The sequence below is a fragment of the Brachyhypopomus gauderio genome, chromosome 14, assembly GCF_052324685.1.
Source record: "Brachyhypopomus gauderio isolate BG-103 chromosome 14, BGAUD_0.2, whole genome shotgun sequence".
NCBI classification, from domain to species: domain Eukaryota; kingdom Metazoa; phylum Chordata; class Actinopteri; order Gymnotiformes; family Hypopomidae; genus Brachyhypopomus; species Brachyhypopomus gauderio.
This window is the reverse complement of record NC_135224.1, coordinates 14875184-14889005: the sequence shown is the minus strand read 5'-3', so window position 1 is coordinate 14889005 and position 13822 is coordinate 14875184. Positions and strand designations below refer to the sequence as shown.

The 13822-nt window shown below is 50.1% G+C and overlaps 1 protein-coding gene across 15 annotated transcripts in view; it reads left to right on the top strand.

Annotated features, from left to right (window-relative positions):
• The window catches only part of kmt2cb (lysine (K)-specific methyltransferase 2Cb), a 71815-nt gene that overhangs the window by 10108 nt on the left and 47885 nt on the right, over positions 1-13822 (top strand). For all 15 annotated transcript variants that reach the window (XM_076973090.1, XM_076973096.1, XM_076973095.1 and 12 more), the window contains exons 3-7: positions 5212-5291; positions 7123-7276; positions 9244-9417; positions 11913-12010; positions 12177-12286. In XM_076973090.1, coding sequence (XP_076829205.1) covers positions 5212-5291; positions 7123-7276; positions 9244-9417; positions 11913-12010; positions 12177-12286 — 616 coding nt within the window. The remainder of the gene's footprint in view (positions 1-5211; positions 5292-7122; positions 7277-9243; positions 9418-11912; positions 12011-12176; positions 12287-13822) is intronic.

The following is a 13822-nucleotide window of genomic DNA, read 5'->3' as shown; positions in this document are numbered from 1 at the left end:
GGAATTACAATTGCAGTACATTCCCCTACAATATTGAGGGGGAAAAGCAGCCTATATATTACACCATACGTTTCAGGAGTGAGTGAGTGTGGCAGCCAGCATGGACGTGCGTGCGTGTGTGTGTGTGTGTGTGTGTGTTATTGATGGTGAATACACTATTGCTGAGAACAAAGAGGACCAGCGCATTGCTTATAATCTCACAGAGACACACTGACTGTAAGGCAGTAGTAGGAAAACTGTAAGCTTTAACATTTTATTCATCCGTCATGCATAATATACCAAAACAATTGCATGTATATAAAACAACCTACACTCAGATTCCACCAGATATGCCCTAAATACACTCCAATTCAAAAGATCGTATCTGTATCAATGTCGGGCCACATACAAATACAATATATCGATATCTGATTGGTATAGAAAAAACTTTATTGTGCAATCTCTAGTAGTTCGTGTCTGCTCTTGTTTTATGCACACCAGCCTAGCAACAGATTTCATAAAAATAAAGTAGAGGTATTGAATTTGGGACATTTTCTTGGACCTTTCTAAAGGTCCAGTGTTAGGTCAGTTGGTTAAACTAGGAATGGCAACACTGGAGTAGCGTCAACGAAATCCTCGTGCACCGGTCCGTCAGTGCGGGGCGTCTGTGTAAAATCGCCCGCTCACACTACGTGCGGATTAACGAAGTCACACGGCAGAGGGAAGCTGTTGTGCATGTGTGCGGCACAAACCACTCCAGAGAGGTTACGAGCTGTGAAGATTAGCCTAAATAGTCCCACACTGTGTTGTGCTTAGTTACGAGTGCTTAATTCTTCCACGAGTTCACTTGAAGTTTCTGGAGAACACGCTGCCATTATACTATAAACATAATCTTATTTTTTAAATGTGCCTAATTAATGTCTGATTGCGTTTTTGCTTTGTGTAGGCATGCGGATAGGTATGATAAGATGTTCTTGCCTTCACATTTTGACACGTGTGATTCTGATGAGAGAATATTGCAGCAGGAGAGGACTTGAGCTCAGCAACGTCATATTCTGGTGTTTTTGTTGGATGCAGAATGCCAGAATAAACCCCTAATACAACCTTTCTCTTACACCTTAAGCAAAAACAAAAATATTTGACTTTACATGGTTTAATGTAGCCCTACATCCAGAAGGTAGTTTTAATGACTATATTGACGTCAAGAGTTTGTGTTTTCTTAGCCCTTTGATTATATAACTGGGATAATAAAATTACTTAACATAAAACTTTTGTGCTTTGTCTTTCAAGTCATTAAAACATGTGTACTGCTTCACGGTACATAAAGACACTTTAAGCTTTTCCCATGTCCCACATTTGTTTGCCATTGCTGGAAGATACAGCAAATGGCCATTAGACTGGAGCATATATTCAGTGATCAGGATGACGACTTCTGAGCCTGTCTGGTTTTGCAAGCACTATCCTCTTGGAACTCTATGCTGAACTGGGACCAATTTGGAACAAGACACCAAAGGAATTGAGCTTTACCTGTTCTCGTGCAAGCCTGGCCAGTATACCTCTGCCAGGCACCTGGGAGAAAAATCAGGCACCTTTTCTACGCTGTACTTTTCCATTAATTCACCTTTCACTTTTTAGAGACTGTTCGCTAAACCGCTGCATGTGGTCTTGGCTTAAATGCTAAATATAAGAGTTCGTTACGCAGCTGGTGGACGACTTCTAACAGCGACTGTGACGTCTGACCTTTTCCGCGGGTGGTGTTCAGCTCTCTGACCCAGCCCCACCTTCTGACCCGGCCACAGGCAGCGGCTCCATCCCCCCGCGCTCAACACTAAAGCCACACGTCAGACCCTCAAATAGACGTGTTTGTTTCTCTCGCTGGACTCCGCTCATCAACCAGTATCCGCATTTCACAGAAATTCCACTTAACCGTCTTGCTCGTCTCGTTAATTTATTTAACGCCACAACATAAGCGAGTGTGTTTGCGCTCGTTTGCGTATTGCAGAAAGTTGTAGTACTGGATGGACATGTGGCAGTGCGAGCACGTTTTGCATGTGTTTTGATTAGGATGTACAGTATTATGAAGCGCCACTGACATACCCATTGTGTTTTTTACATCACCACATTACTGGAGTTTAGACATGTCTGTGGTCAACACTAGGGGGGGGGGGGGGGGGGGATTTCAAGTCTGGTACATATAAAGAATTGACAGTAAAGCTGACTAACTTGTGGAGACTTGCTTGCTAACTGTGAGTGAGTTCTAGTTCAGTTCCATGACTTGCTTCACATGTAAACACCCTATTCAAGGCTTTCTATATGCAGGCTTCACACATGCAGACCAATTACAGGTGTTCCCAAAGTGAGAACCGTTAATTTCAGGCTGTAACACAGAAACACTCTTTTAATTGTTCTTGGCAAATGTAAGGTGGCGGGACAGTTCAGAACAGGAAGTCCGAGGCCTTTTCCTAATGGCTATTATACAATGCACATGGCTATGTGCACTTTATGCTAGGAAGTTTTACTAATGAAAAAGGGGGGAAAAAAACCTTGCGTGTCACAGCACTGCCATGGCAACAAGCATCAGGCACCAATCTTGCTGTAGGCAACCACATGCATCTTGGCAGCCTGTCAGTGAGACACAGGAGAGTGAGGGAGAAGGAGACTGGGAGAGAGAGACAGACAGAGGGAAAGAAAGAGAGAGGCAGAGAGATGGAGGGAAAGGGAAAGAGAGAAAGACGGAGGGAGGGGAAACCATAGTGAGAAAGAGGGAGGAAAAGGAGAAAGGAGGGGAAGTGTGGTTGACGTGAAGTTCTTCCAGGAGCTGCTAGGGCTGACGCTTCAGGGCCAGTGCAGCAGTGAGGAGCATGTGTGGGGCTTTGAGTGTGTATATGGGGGTATGTGCGGGTATATGGGGGCTTTGAGTGTGTATATGGGGGTATGTGCGGGTATATGGGGGGTTTGTGTGGGGCTTTGAGTGTGTATATGGGGGTATGTGTGGGTATATGGGGGCTTTGAGTGTGTATATGGGGGTATGTGTGGGTATAGGGGCTTTGAGTGTGTATATGGGGGTATGTGTGGGTATATGGGGGCTTTGAGTGTGTATATGGGGGTATGTGTGGGTATATGGGGGCTTTGAGTGTGTATATGGGGGTATGTGTGGGTATATGGGGGCTTTGAGTGTGTATATGGGGGTATGTGTGGGTATATGGGGGTACGTGTGGGTATATGGGGGGTTTGTGTGGGGCTTTGAGTGTGTATATGGGGGTATGTGGGGGGTTTGTGTGGGGCTTTGAGTGTGTATATGGGGGTTTGTGTGGGGCTTTGAGTGTGTATATGGGGGTATGTGTGGGTATATGGGGGGTTTGTGTGGGGCTTTGAGTGGGTATATGGGGGTATGAGTGGGTATATGAGGGTTTGTGTGTGGGTATATGGGGGTATGGGTGGGTATATGGGGGTTTGTGTGGGGCTTTGGGTGGGTATATGAGGGTTTGTGTGTGTGTATATATGGGGGTTTGTGTGGGGCTTTGTGTGTGGGTATATGGGGGTTTGTGTGGGGCTTTGTGTGTGGGTATATGGGGGTTTGTGTGGGGCTGTGTGTGTGTGGGGGAGGGGTTGTGTGTGTATATGGGGGTTTGTGTGGGTATATGGGGGCTTGTGTGGGGCTTTGTGTGTGTATGTGGTGGGTGTGTGTATATGGGGGCTTGTGTGGGATGTGATATAAAGTTCTCAGTTACCCGTGGAGGTCGCTGTTCTCTCTTCTCGTGAACGTCTGTTATCCCATGATGCATCTCTGAGTTGGTGCTGCTCGTCCAGCTTCTTTTCATTCTCGGGTGATTTGGGTGATGTGATGTGCACACTCGGCTGTACGGGCGGCTTTGTTAGCGAGGTGTCGTCCTGCTCACTCGTCATGCTCAGCTGTCAGCACACAGCAAGGGGCAGCAGGGCTGTTGCCAGCGAGGGCCGGCCTTCAGAGGGATGCCACCAGTCTGATCACACTTTCTACACATCTGAAGAGTTCGCCTGTAGTGTTAAAGTCATGTTCAAATATACAAGCACAACATGTGTGACGGCGTTGCTGTCATGTAGTTTGCTACCCTGGGGTGGCGTCTCTGCCTTCTAGTGAGAGCATTTAAAGGAGACAAATCCATCTCAACACAGATCACCGACACAGATCTGTGACCAACAGTGATTGATTTCCTAATCCAGCACAAAGACGTTGTTTCCAGTTTGGCCGTGAACTAAAGGACGTCCAGGCTGTCGGGAAGGCTTTAGCGTATTCAAACTGCCTGAGGAGAAGAGGAAAACCCCATGGTAACTGCTGACTCTGCAGTTAGCCTGCTGAACGTTAAGGTGGACTGAAAAACTTTAATAAACAGCTGGAGAATAAGTTGACTTCAAACGGTCTTGTAATTGTTATCAGGTTATATATATTTCTCTTGATTGTAAGCAGAGGTCTAGTGGAGAGATGTAGTGTCTGCTCACCGCGTGTGAGGTGTGTAACTGCCAGCGCAGCAACGTACCTCTGAAACCCACAACAACTATGAGTCCAGTCCAGTATTAAGTTGGCATGGAATTACACTTGCGTTCAGTAAAGAGGGGAAAAAATGTTGAGGATTCATGACTGTGCACTGGCACGCCGATGCCCTACCCAGAGTCCTCAGCAGATGTGACCGAGAGGAAGGAGTCTGGTGTTTACCTCATATGAGGTTGAGGTTGCCTCTCTCGCCAATATATCTAGCTTCTGCTCGGTCTCACGCTCCTTAGCAACAGGGAAAAGGCGGCAGGCCTCTAGTGACAGCTCGGGGTAAATAGGGTTTGTTTATGTTGATGACTAATGCGATGGAGATCTGGATGACTCATCTCCAGGTGTGTGCCACAGGTTGGCGCCATGCTTGACAGCAGCATTACAATACAAAGCAAGGTGTGTGTGTGTGTGTGTGTGTGTGTGTGTGTGTGTGTGTGTGAGAGAGAGAGAGGGAGAGAAACCATTTTTGCTTCCTGTTTATTCTACAGTATTTGATTGTGAACTAGTGATTTTACCAATTATTCTCAATTTCCCCCCTGCACTGTTTGGTTACACTGTTTACTAGCCTGACATGGTGCAGATCGACTGTTTGGCCAACAGTATTTCACCACATGATTACTCCATGTGTCTCTCATTCCATCGCTCTTTTCTTTCACGCACGCAATACTTGCACACACTCACTCTGCCCCCCCCCCCCCCCCCCCCCCCAGGAGCCGTTGCCGAGGGAAGCTGCTGGATGATGAAGACAGTACAGACGGGATGGAGTCGGCAGGCAGCACACAGGAGCAAGGTGAGGCTGGATCTCCTGCTCCCCCTGCGCACCCCCCTCTATACCCCACTCCCCTCGTGTTTTACCCCTCCATACCCCACTCCCCTCGTGTTTTACCCCCTCCATACCCCACTCCCTTCGTGTTTTACCCCCTCCATACCCCACTCCCCTCGCGCTTTACCCCCTCCATACCCCACTCCCCTCGCGCTTTACCCCCTCCATACCCCACTCCCCTCGCGCTTTACCCCCTCCATACCCCACTCCCCTCGCGCTTTACCCCCTCCATACCCCACTCCCCTCGTGTTTTACCCCCTCCATACCCCACTCCCCTCGCGCTTTACCCCCTCCATACCCCACTCCCCTCGCGCTTTACCCCCTCCATACCCCACTCCCCTCGCGCTTTACCCCCTCCATACCCCACTCCCCTCGCGCTTTACCCCCTCCATACCCCACTCCCCTCGCGCTTTACCCCCGCCATTCCCCACTCCCCTCGCGCTTTACCCCCTCCATACCCCACTCCCCTCGCGCTTTACCCCCTCCATACCCCACTCCCCTTGCGCTTTACCCCCTCCATACCCCACTCCCCTCGCGCTTTACCCCCTCCATACCCCACTCCCCTCGCGATTTACCCCCTCGTCTCCTGCTCTTCTGCTTCTGCACCTCTCTCCATCAGCCCCCACCCCCACCCAGCTGAAGGCACTGCTCTGTATCACGGAGGTATTTTCCTCTAAAAACACTCACACCTCGGAGGCCTGAATTGATACATATTTAAGTTGTTAATCCCCAAAACACCGGGCGCTTTGACTCGGCGCTCGTGTTTAGTGGGCCTGCCAGCGAACAGTCAAAAGTATTGATGAGTCCTTTCATGGGCCTCCGCATGACTCTGCTCTTGGACTCTCAGAAGGCTTTGACTCCAGCCACAGAGGTGTAGCCAGGTCTGTGTCTCTCTCTCTCGCTGTCCCATCACAGACTGGTACCACACAGGACCCCAGAGTCTTTTCTCCCTTTCCTTGTGAGCTGATGACTAGACTTGACGACAGCTTCATGAATGTTTAGTTTTGCGATTACATAGTTTAATGCAGAATTGGTCATAATTTGGAAGTCACTTTGGTCAGGTACCAAATAAACAGCCATTCCCAATTAAAAAATCGGGCTTTGACCCGTTACTGCGTTGTTATCCAGGGAAGTGGCAGAGCACATGTAAACGTACGTGTCAGTGTGCCGCAGACAGGACAATGTGGAACGCTTCTGAGTCACAGCCCTGAGACTGCACACAGCAGCCATGCAGCACAAGGGCTTCTCAACACACTCCTGGAAACCACGGAGAAGAGGAGCGGATTGGGAGAAGAAGGGCGGATCTGTACACAATGATGACACACATGCTGCCAGTTAAAGCCTGCGTTTCCTCTCTCTTTCTCGCGGTCTCTCTCTCTCTCTCTCTCTCTCTCTCTCTCTCTCTCTCTCTCTCTCTCTCTCTCTCTCTGTGTGTGTGTCTGTCCTCACTCTCCCCATCACAATTATTTTCTCTCCCTCTTGCACGCTCATTCTCTCTCTCTCTCTCTCTCTCTCTTTCTTTCTGTCTCTCCTCTCTCTCTCTCTCCCTCACCCCTTCTCTTCCTTTCTCAACTCTTTGCCCCTTTTTCTAATTCTTTCTCCTCTGTTCTTCCTCTCACTCCTCTGTGCCTCTTCATCCCTCCCTCCTTGTCTCTCTGTCTCTGTCTCTCTCTCTGTCTCTCTCTCTCTCTGTCTCTCTGTCTCTCTCTCTCTCTGTCTCTCTCTGTCTCTCTCTCTCTCTCTCTGTCTCTCTGTCTCTCTCTCTGTCTCTCTCTCTGTCTCTCTCTCCGTCTCTCAGGCACTAAACCTCAGCAGGAGGACGGCGATGGGACCACTGCAGTGGCACAATCCGGAGAGGGAGAGGAAGAGGAGCGGCCTTCGTCCCTCGGCTCTTCGAGCCCTGCAATGGGGGCGTCAGAAACAGCAGCAGCCTCTGGAGAAGCTAAAAGCAGGTCAGCGCAACAGCCTGTCACTGACTCACTGCCGACCGTGGGAGGGGTGTGTGTGTCTCCGTGAGAGGCTCTGGAGAGGATTCACATGTGTGTTTGTATATTTGTCAGTTGGAGAAGTTTGATCCGCATTTTATACTCCGGTGGGCCGTGCCATTCTAAAGGCCCGTCCAGACCTGGTTCAGAGGAGCCGATTTTGGTATAGACCTCCTACAGAAACGCCCACTAATGTACACAATCCCAGATTTCTGTTTGCTCTTTCAAAACAAAGACTTTCAAAACAAACTAACAAAAACATGCCCACATCTTGCCATACTCTCCTGATATTCTGTCATGTATCCTGTCATACACACATCTAAGAAGATACTTTTACCATGTAGGTTTGCTGCTGTCCTACATGTATTGAAGGCCGTTTTATTAACTGCGGTCTATTGACTGCAAATGGCTTTACTTGCTAGCAACGTGGATAAAATAGGACATTACAGAATGTGTTATTCATTATTTAATTACTCAAACGGAATAATTTCTGTGTGTGAACAGGCTCAAAATCGCCACACTCAATTATCAGTATTTAGCAAGAACATTCTGGAGCTTTTAAATGTCACTGAGGGTCAGTGTGCAAAACTGCACAGTGCAGGGAGCTGTGAGTGAATGTGTGTGTGTGTGTGTGTGTGTGTGTTAGTGTCTAGTAGGGCGCGTGTATGAGTTTGTTGCAGTAGTCTTGGTTGGAAGTGCAGTGCATGTTCTAGATCTGAATGAGTCAAACTGGCAGAGTCGGTGGCCTTTAGCTTCGAGATGGGCCTTTGTTCCTCAGCTCTGCCTGATTCCCAGGGCACAATATCCCCTCCCTCTCCTTTCATTGAAACATCCGTGCGTCTGTGTGCATCCGTGCATACACGCCCGTGTGTATCTGAAGGAAAGAAAGACTGTCAGTCGTGTCGAGACGGGAGGTCGAGCGAGCAGAGAGACTGTTGCCACTGTCGTCTCTGATGAGCCTGGCTGTTTGCTCATGTTCTCAGTGCATCTAAGGACACTAGACTGGGCTGCCTGTTTGTTTACTCCCCCCACCCACACACACTCGCACACACAAAGACATTCGGGAGCTTATACACACACACACACACACCTCCAAACCATTGCCAGAATATGTAGAATCGCTGGCTCGGGTCGCGGGTCTCCCGGAGGCCGGCGATCGACCCGTGGGTCGGAGCGCAGCGTCGGGGGCAGGTTGATGATGTGGGGACAGGCCACTCGTCGGCGCGCGCTATCGCAGGCACCGCTTCTTTCCTCGCTTCGGAGCTAATGAATATTCATGAGCTTCTCCTAGCCCCGCCTCCTCCAGCTCGCTCTACACCGCTCCTCCTGGCTATAAGGCCTGCGGTGCTCAGCGCCTGAGATGCACCTAAAGCCCAATGGAAAACCACCAGATTAACGTTTTGGCATTGCAGGCAGACTTCCGACACCGGAGTGTTGCCTGTTTTAGAACGAGCGTGTGAGACATGAAGATTCTGGAAACCACGGCAGAATGTGACTGTTAAAGTCATTTTTACTTTGAATAAAATGGCGAATAAACACGTTGATTTTTGTCTTAATTTTTCATTCGTATTTCATTCTGCTGTTGCTTCCGTTTCATCGTCCAACATGTGATCCTGTAATCCAGTAGCATTCTGACTTTTGCTCGTAAGTAAATGTCCCCGCAAAGTTTTCAGGAATCATCCTAGGTCCAGTCCCGGTAAACAGCTGGATCAGATTTCCTGGTTTTTCGAATTTGGTCTGCACTCCCACATAACACCCAGTAAACCATCTGAACATTTATGTGTACATCTGCATGTGTCAAAAGGGAGTTTAAAAAAATAGTTGTGATATTGGCCTTTTTTTTGCGGGAGTCCAGGCCAATGCCGTCTCATTCTGAACTTTGTGTGTGTGTGTGTGTGTGTGTGTGTGTGTGTGTGTATGGTCTCGGCCTACAGTGAGCGGCTCTGTGCCTTCTGTTACTGCGGCGCCCGGAGTCTGCTTGGCCAGGGTGAGCTCAGACTCTTCAAGGCCACACCCGACTGCGAAGCCCCGCCCTGCCGACAGGCCAGAACCGAGGAGGATAGGAGCACAGCTGCCATCCAATCGGGGAGACTCAGAGGCCCAGAGAGGTAAACTGATTGGAGGAGAGCAGGCAGAGCTGCCAGGTTTGGTTTGGCTGTGAGAGGTGGGCTGTGTTGGCCTGGGTACTTGCCCTGTGACACGAGGGCGGTGGGAATTTTCTCAGAGCAGCACAGAGATTATGACGGTCACGGTGGTCCTGTAACTTAGGCCTTACAGATACAGGGGATTAGATACTATTAGAAAGGGGAATGCACCGTTATCCTTGTGTGTGTAGGGGTGTGTGCCTGTGTGCGTGTGATAACGGCTACAATTCAGTCCCAGCTGTGGTGAATCTGAAAGGGAAGAGAGGGTCCCTCTGCATTCAGTCTACCCCTCACATATGTTCTTAAATCTTGACTAAAAAGACACATGTATTATATAACAGCTTATATTTTTAAAACATCACTTTCGTATTGGAATTCTTTTGAGTTGTATTGTTTGTTTCACTGGGGGGGACCAAAATAAAATTTCACATATGTGCCTGCCATTTGCGAAACAGGCGGGGCCTGAACCAGTGGGAGGAGCATCGTGTCATAATTAAGACCCACCTCCACATTGAGGGACGTCTGTGCTGCTTCATCAGGGACTGCGGTTCCTAAAAAAAAAAAGGCATCTCCTCCGTTTCGCAAGGCTCAGTGTTACTGCGGACTGCCATCTGCTTCGCATGAGTGTGTGTGGCGTTTGCACATGACGTCCCTTTCTAGGCAAGCCGGAGTCCTTTGGGCCAGAAATGGACTGAAAGTTTTATAGTTAGCAGTGCTTTGGGTCTATTCACCGCACTGGTGAAGTGGTCTAAATGGAGCCCAGTCCTTTAACAAAAAGGACTGCACAAAGGGAACAATAGCTGACTTCCAGCACTCTCTCTCTCTTTCTCCCTCTCCCCCTCTCTCTCTCGTCCCATATGTTTCTCTGGCATGCACCATGCTGGCCCACGATTACCCTGCAGCTTTTGGGCAGTCCCGCGGGGCAGTGATCGAGGGAGCAGCGTTTCAGAGCGCTCTTGGGCCCCGAAAGGGCCTCCCCCCCCGGTCTCTCGCACGGCTCTCTTCCTAATTTGTCTCGGCTCCATGGAGCCAATCAGGCGTCCTCCTGGGGGGGGGCTGACCAGCTGACGTAATGCCGCCGGGGAGAGCTGGGCAGCTGGCGGCCTGCCAGCGCCTCCCAGCTCCGCCGCCTCGGGAGAAGCGCCGCGATTGGTCAGCGGACCCGCAGGCACGCCACCCGTGGACGTGTGGGCGGAGGGACGCAGAAGACAAAAGATCGACGCGCCATTTGCGGGTGGAGCAGGAGGCCGGGAACGGCAGGCTGGAGCGGGCGGAGGGTGAGGGGGGCGGCGAGCGGGCGGGTGTACGCGCACAGGGCAGGTCACATCTGTGACCACAATAACAGGCGGTGCTTTCGTAGGGGTGGATGGCCTTTCGCAATCACTTTTGTCACAGGATTGCCATTAATTGTTGTTGCGAGCATTTGTATGATTTGAGACGTGCGAAGGCTCAAAGTTCATGTCCCAAACGTTCACAGTGATCTGAACATTCACGACTGGCAAGTAGAGAGAGAGAGAGGTGGATAAGCAACAAAGAGTTGTATCTTCATTTGTTATTTACATCATTAGTGTGTTATTATTTAGATGTAAATGCGTCTTCCACATCAGTCTAAACGGGGGCAGATGGATGAGAATGGGCAGAGAAGGTATAATAAGACGTGCAGGGTGGTGAGGCGTCTTCTGACGCCTTTATCTGTTGACTGTGAATAATTTCTGTAGAACTGGCACATCAGTCAGCAACGTCATGGCCATAGATGACTCGCCACTGCTAAATGAAAGCGGCTGTGAGTCAGGGCCTGCAGTGGGAATGTCAGGTGTGAAGCTGGCGCTCTGTTCTGCTCCTGCGATGACGCTCCGGCTGGCGGGAGGCGTTTTTTGTTTTTTCCTTCACGCTCATGCAGATGCATCTGCGACGCCCGTCAGCTCCGCGTTAAAGGCCACGTCTGAGCCCACCGCACGGCGCTGACATTTATCGCGCTGTTTGCTTTCCCAGGGAAGGGCTTCTGGGTTCCTCCGTATTATTACGCAGGGACCCGATCGCCCCTGATGTCGTCGCTAACATCCCGCGCGCTTCTCCCGGAGTCCTTATCTGTGTCCGAAACCTTCTCCTTTTCAGTTTCTGTTCGGTTCAAAGTGCGGTGACTGATTTTAAAGCTTCGGTTCAATCTCACGGTTTTTTTTCATTTCCTTTGACCTGATCCCCTCTACATCGTTGTCCAGATCTGCTGGGCCGCAGGACTAAACGTCTGAGACTTTTCCCGAATTCACAGTGCAGCGAAACCGATGCAGCCGTAAATGTTAATGTAGTTCACTTGCTGAATAGGGGACCACTGACCCGTTCACAGCTGGGGCTCTGCAGACCTGGGCTGGAGCGATGTCGTTACTGACCGCCTGCTCGGTTCTCGACTGGCCGTGGTGCTGTAGTCCTGCCTCCAATTCCCATCCTCCTTTGTTTTGTAGTTCTGGAGGTGAGGAGTCCGACAGCAGGTCCTGGGATGAGCTCCACCAGGTCGGTGTCCCGGACGACGTAGACATCCGGTGTCTCTTCGATGACTCGGGTAAGGCGTCGTGCGTTTCGTTGTATGCACTTCTGCTGGATGTCTGTGTAAACGCTGGCCGCTGATATTTAGGTCGTGTAGTCCACGATGCCTTTTACAGAAGCCAGAGATGCAGAGATGAGCCTGTTTTGTCCTGATGGCGGGACTGTGTCTCCTGTACACGCAGGTCAGTGCTGGGCACATCAGCGGTGTGCTCTGTGGTCAGAAGGTGTGTACCAGGCAGAGGACCAATCACTGCTCAACGTGGACAGAGCCATCCACTCAGGGAGCACAGTGGTGAGTCCGATTTGTCACATTCTACACGATCTCTGAGTGACGCTTTATTTCATCGTATTTGGTAAACATGTAACACATTCATTATAGATTTTCATCAGGCTTATTAGACACTGGTCACAAAGTCATTTATGATGATGCTGATAACACGTGTAGCAATAAGTTCAGATTTTAGTTTGTGTCTTGTGTTTTTACAGCTCTTAATTAAGGAATTACCTCAGAAGGTTTTATACATAATGTGAGGTGCTGTCCTAAGAGCGGAATCTTAAATTACACTTTGTTGAAACGTGCCTTTCAAATCAAAATATGTGTAATTTTGCAGGGATTTAGTGGATTTGGTGTCTAGTTGCTTTATTCTGTATTGAGTCTTGTTGATCCCACCTGAACGTCTCTTCTCAGGGACAGAGTCCTGCCGGCTAATGCCGGAGAAATGTGCCTCTCTGCTATGTATGTGTTTGTGTGTGTGTGTGTGTGTGTGTGTGTGTGTGTATGTGTGTGCGCGCTTGCAGTGTGTGAGGGAGGGTGGGGGTAGGGAGGGTGTTAAAGGTCGCCGCTGATCAGCATGGCCTGCTTTGCTGTGAAACTGAAAAGGTCACAGCGCTCGCCAGCTTAGTCTGCACCATAGTGTGTACTACTGAAACACACACACACACAGGCAACGGCTGGCCAGCACACTCACTCCCACCGCTTCGTGTGAATCTCTTTTAATTAAGGCTTTTTTTCCTGATGTATTGAACCAGTGGCAAATCACACAGTTTAACTAGAGCTAAATGACAGAGCAGGTAGAAGTAAATGAGGGTACGTCCACACGTGAGTGTTTTGTGCTTGTGTGCGTGTTCATACGCGCGAGAGTATGTATGTGTGCGCAGGTGTGTGTGTTTGCGTGTGTGGCTGTGGGGGCGGGGTGGTGAGGAGGTGTGTGTGTGTGTGTGTTTGGTGTGCTAGCTAAACCACGTCTCTCAGCCTCTAAATCCAGCCTGTGTGTTCAGCTCGTCATGCACCTTCAACATACACGCCTTATTGAAAATTCACCCGCCTCACAAAAATAAACACGGCGGTCGTGAGACACGCCCGCGAGACGGCGGCGAGACACGCCCGCGAGACAGTGGCCTCAGCCCCGCACCTCTCCTCCTTTCTGAACTCCTGGCGAGCGTGTGGGCGTGTGGGAGGGCCTTTGTGTGGGAGGGCCGTGGTCCCGCCTGCGTGCTAGCGCGTGCCCTGACGCGGGGACGCTCTCGGAGCCTGGAGCACGGGAAGCGCTTCGAGTCACGCCGTTATCGCTGAGGAAATGCGGAAGGTTTTTTTTCCTTTTGTTGAGGAAGCCTGCGTGAGACGTCTCCTGCTGCAGCAGCGTGGTAACCTGGAGCTCTGGCCCGTGGCTCCAGCAGCGAGGAGCTGGGGCCTCCTCAGTCCCGTCAGGCAGAGCAGCTTCCGTTATCACACATCCTCTTTCACTACAGGCTCCTGTCACCCGACTTCTAGACAAACGCCTCTCCATGGAAGTTCTTTTTCACCACTTCTCCTTTAATCCGCCTCCGT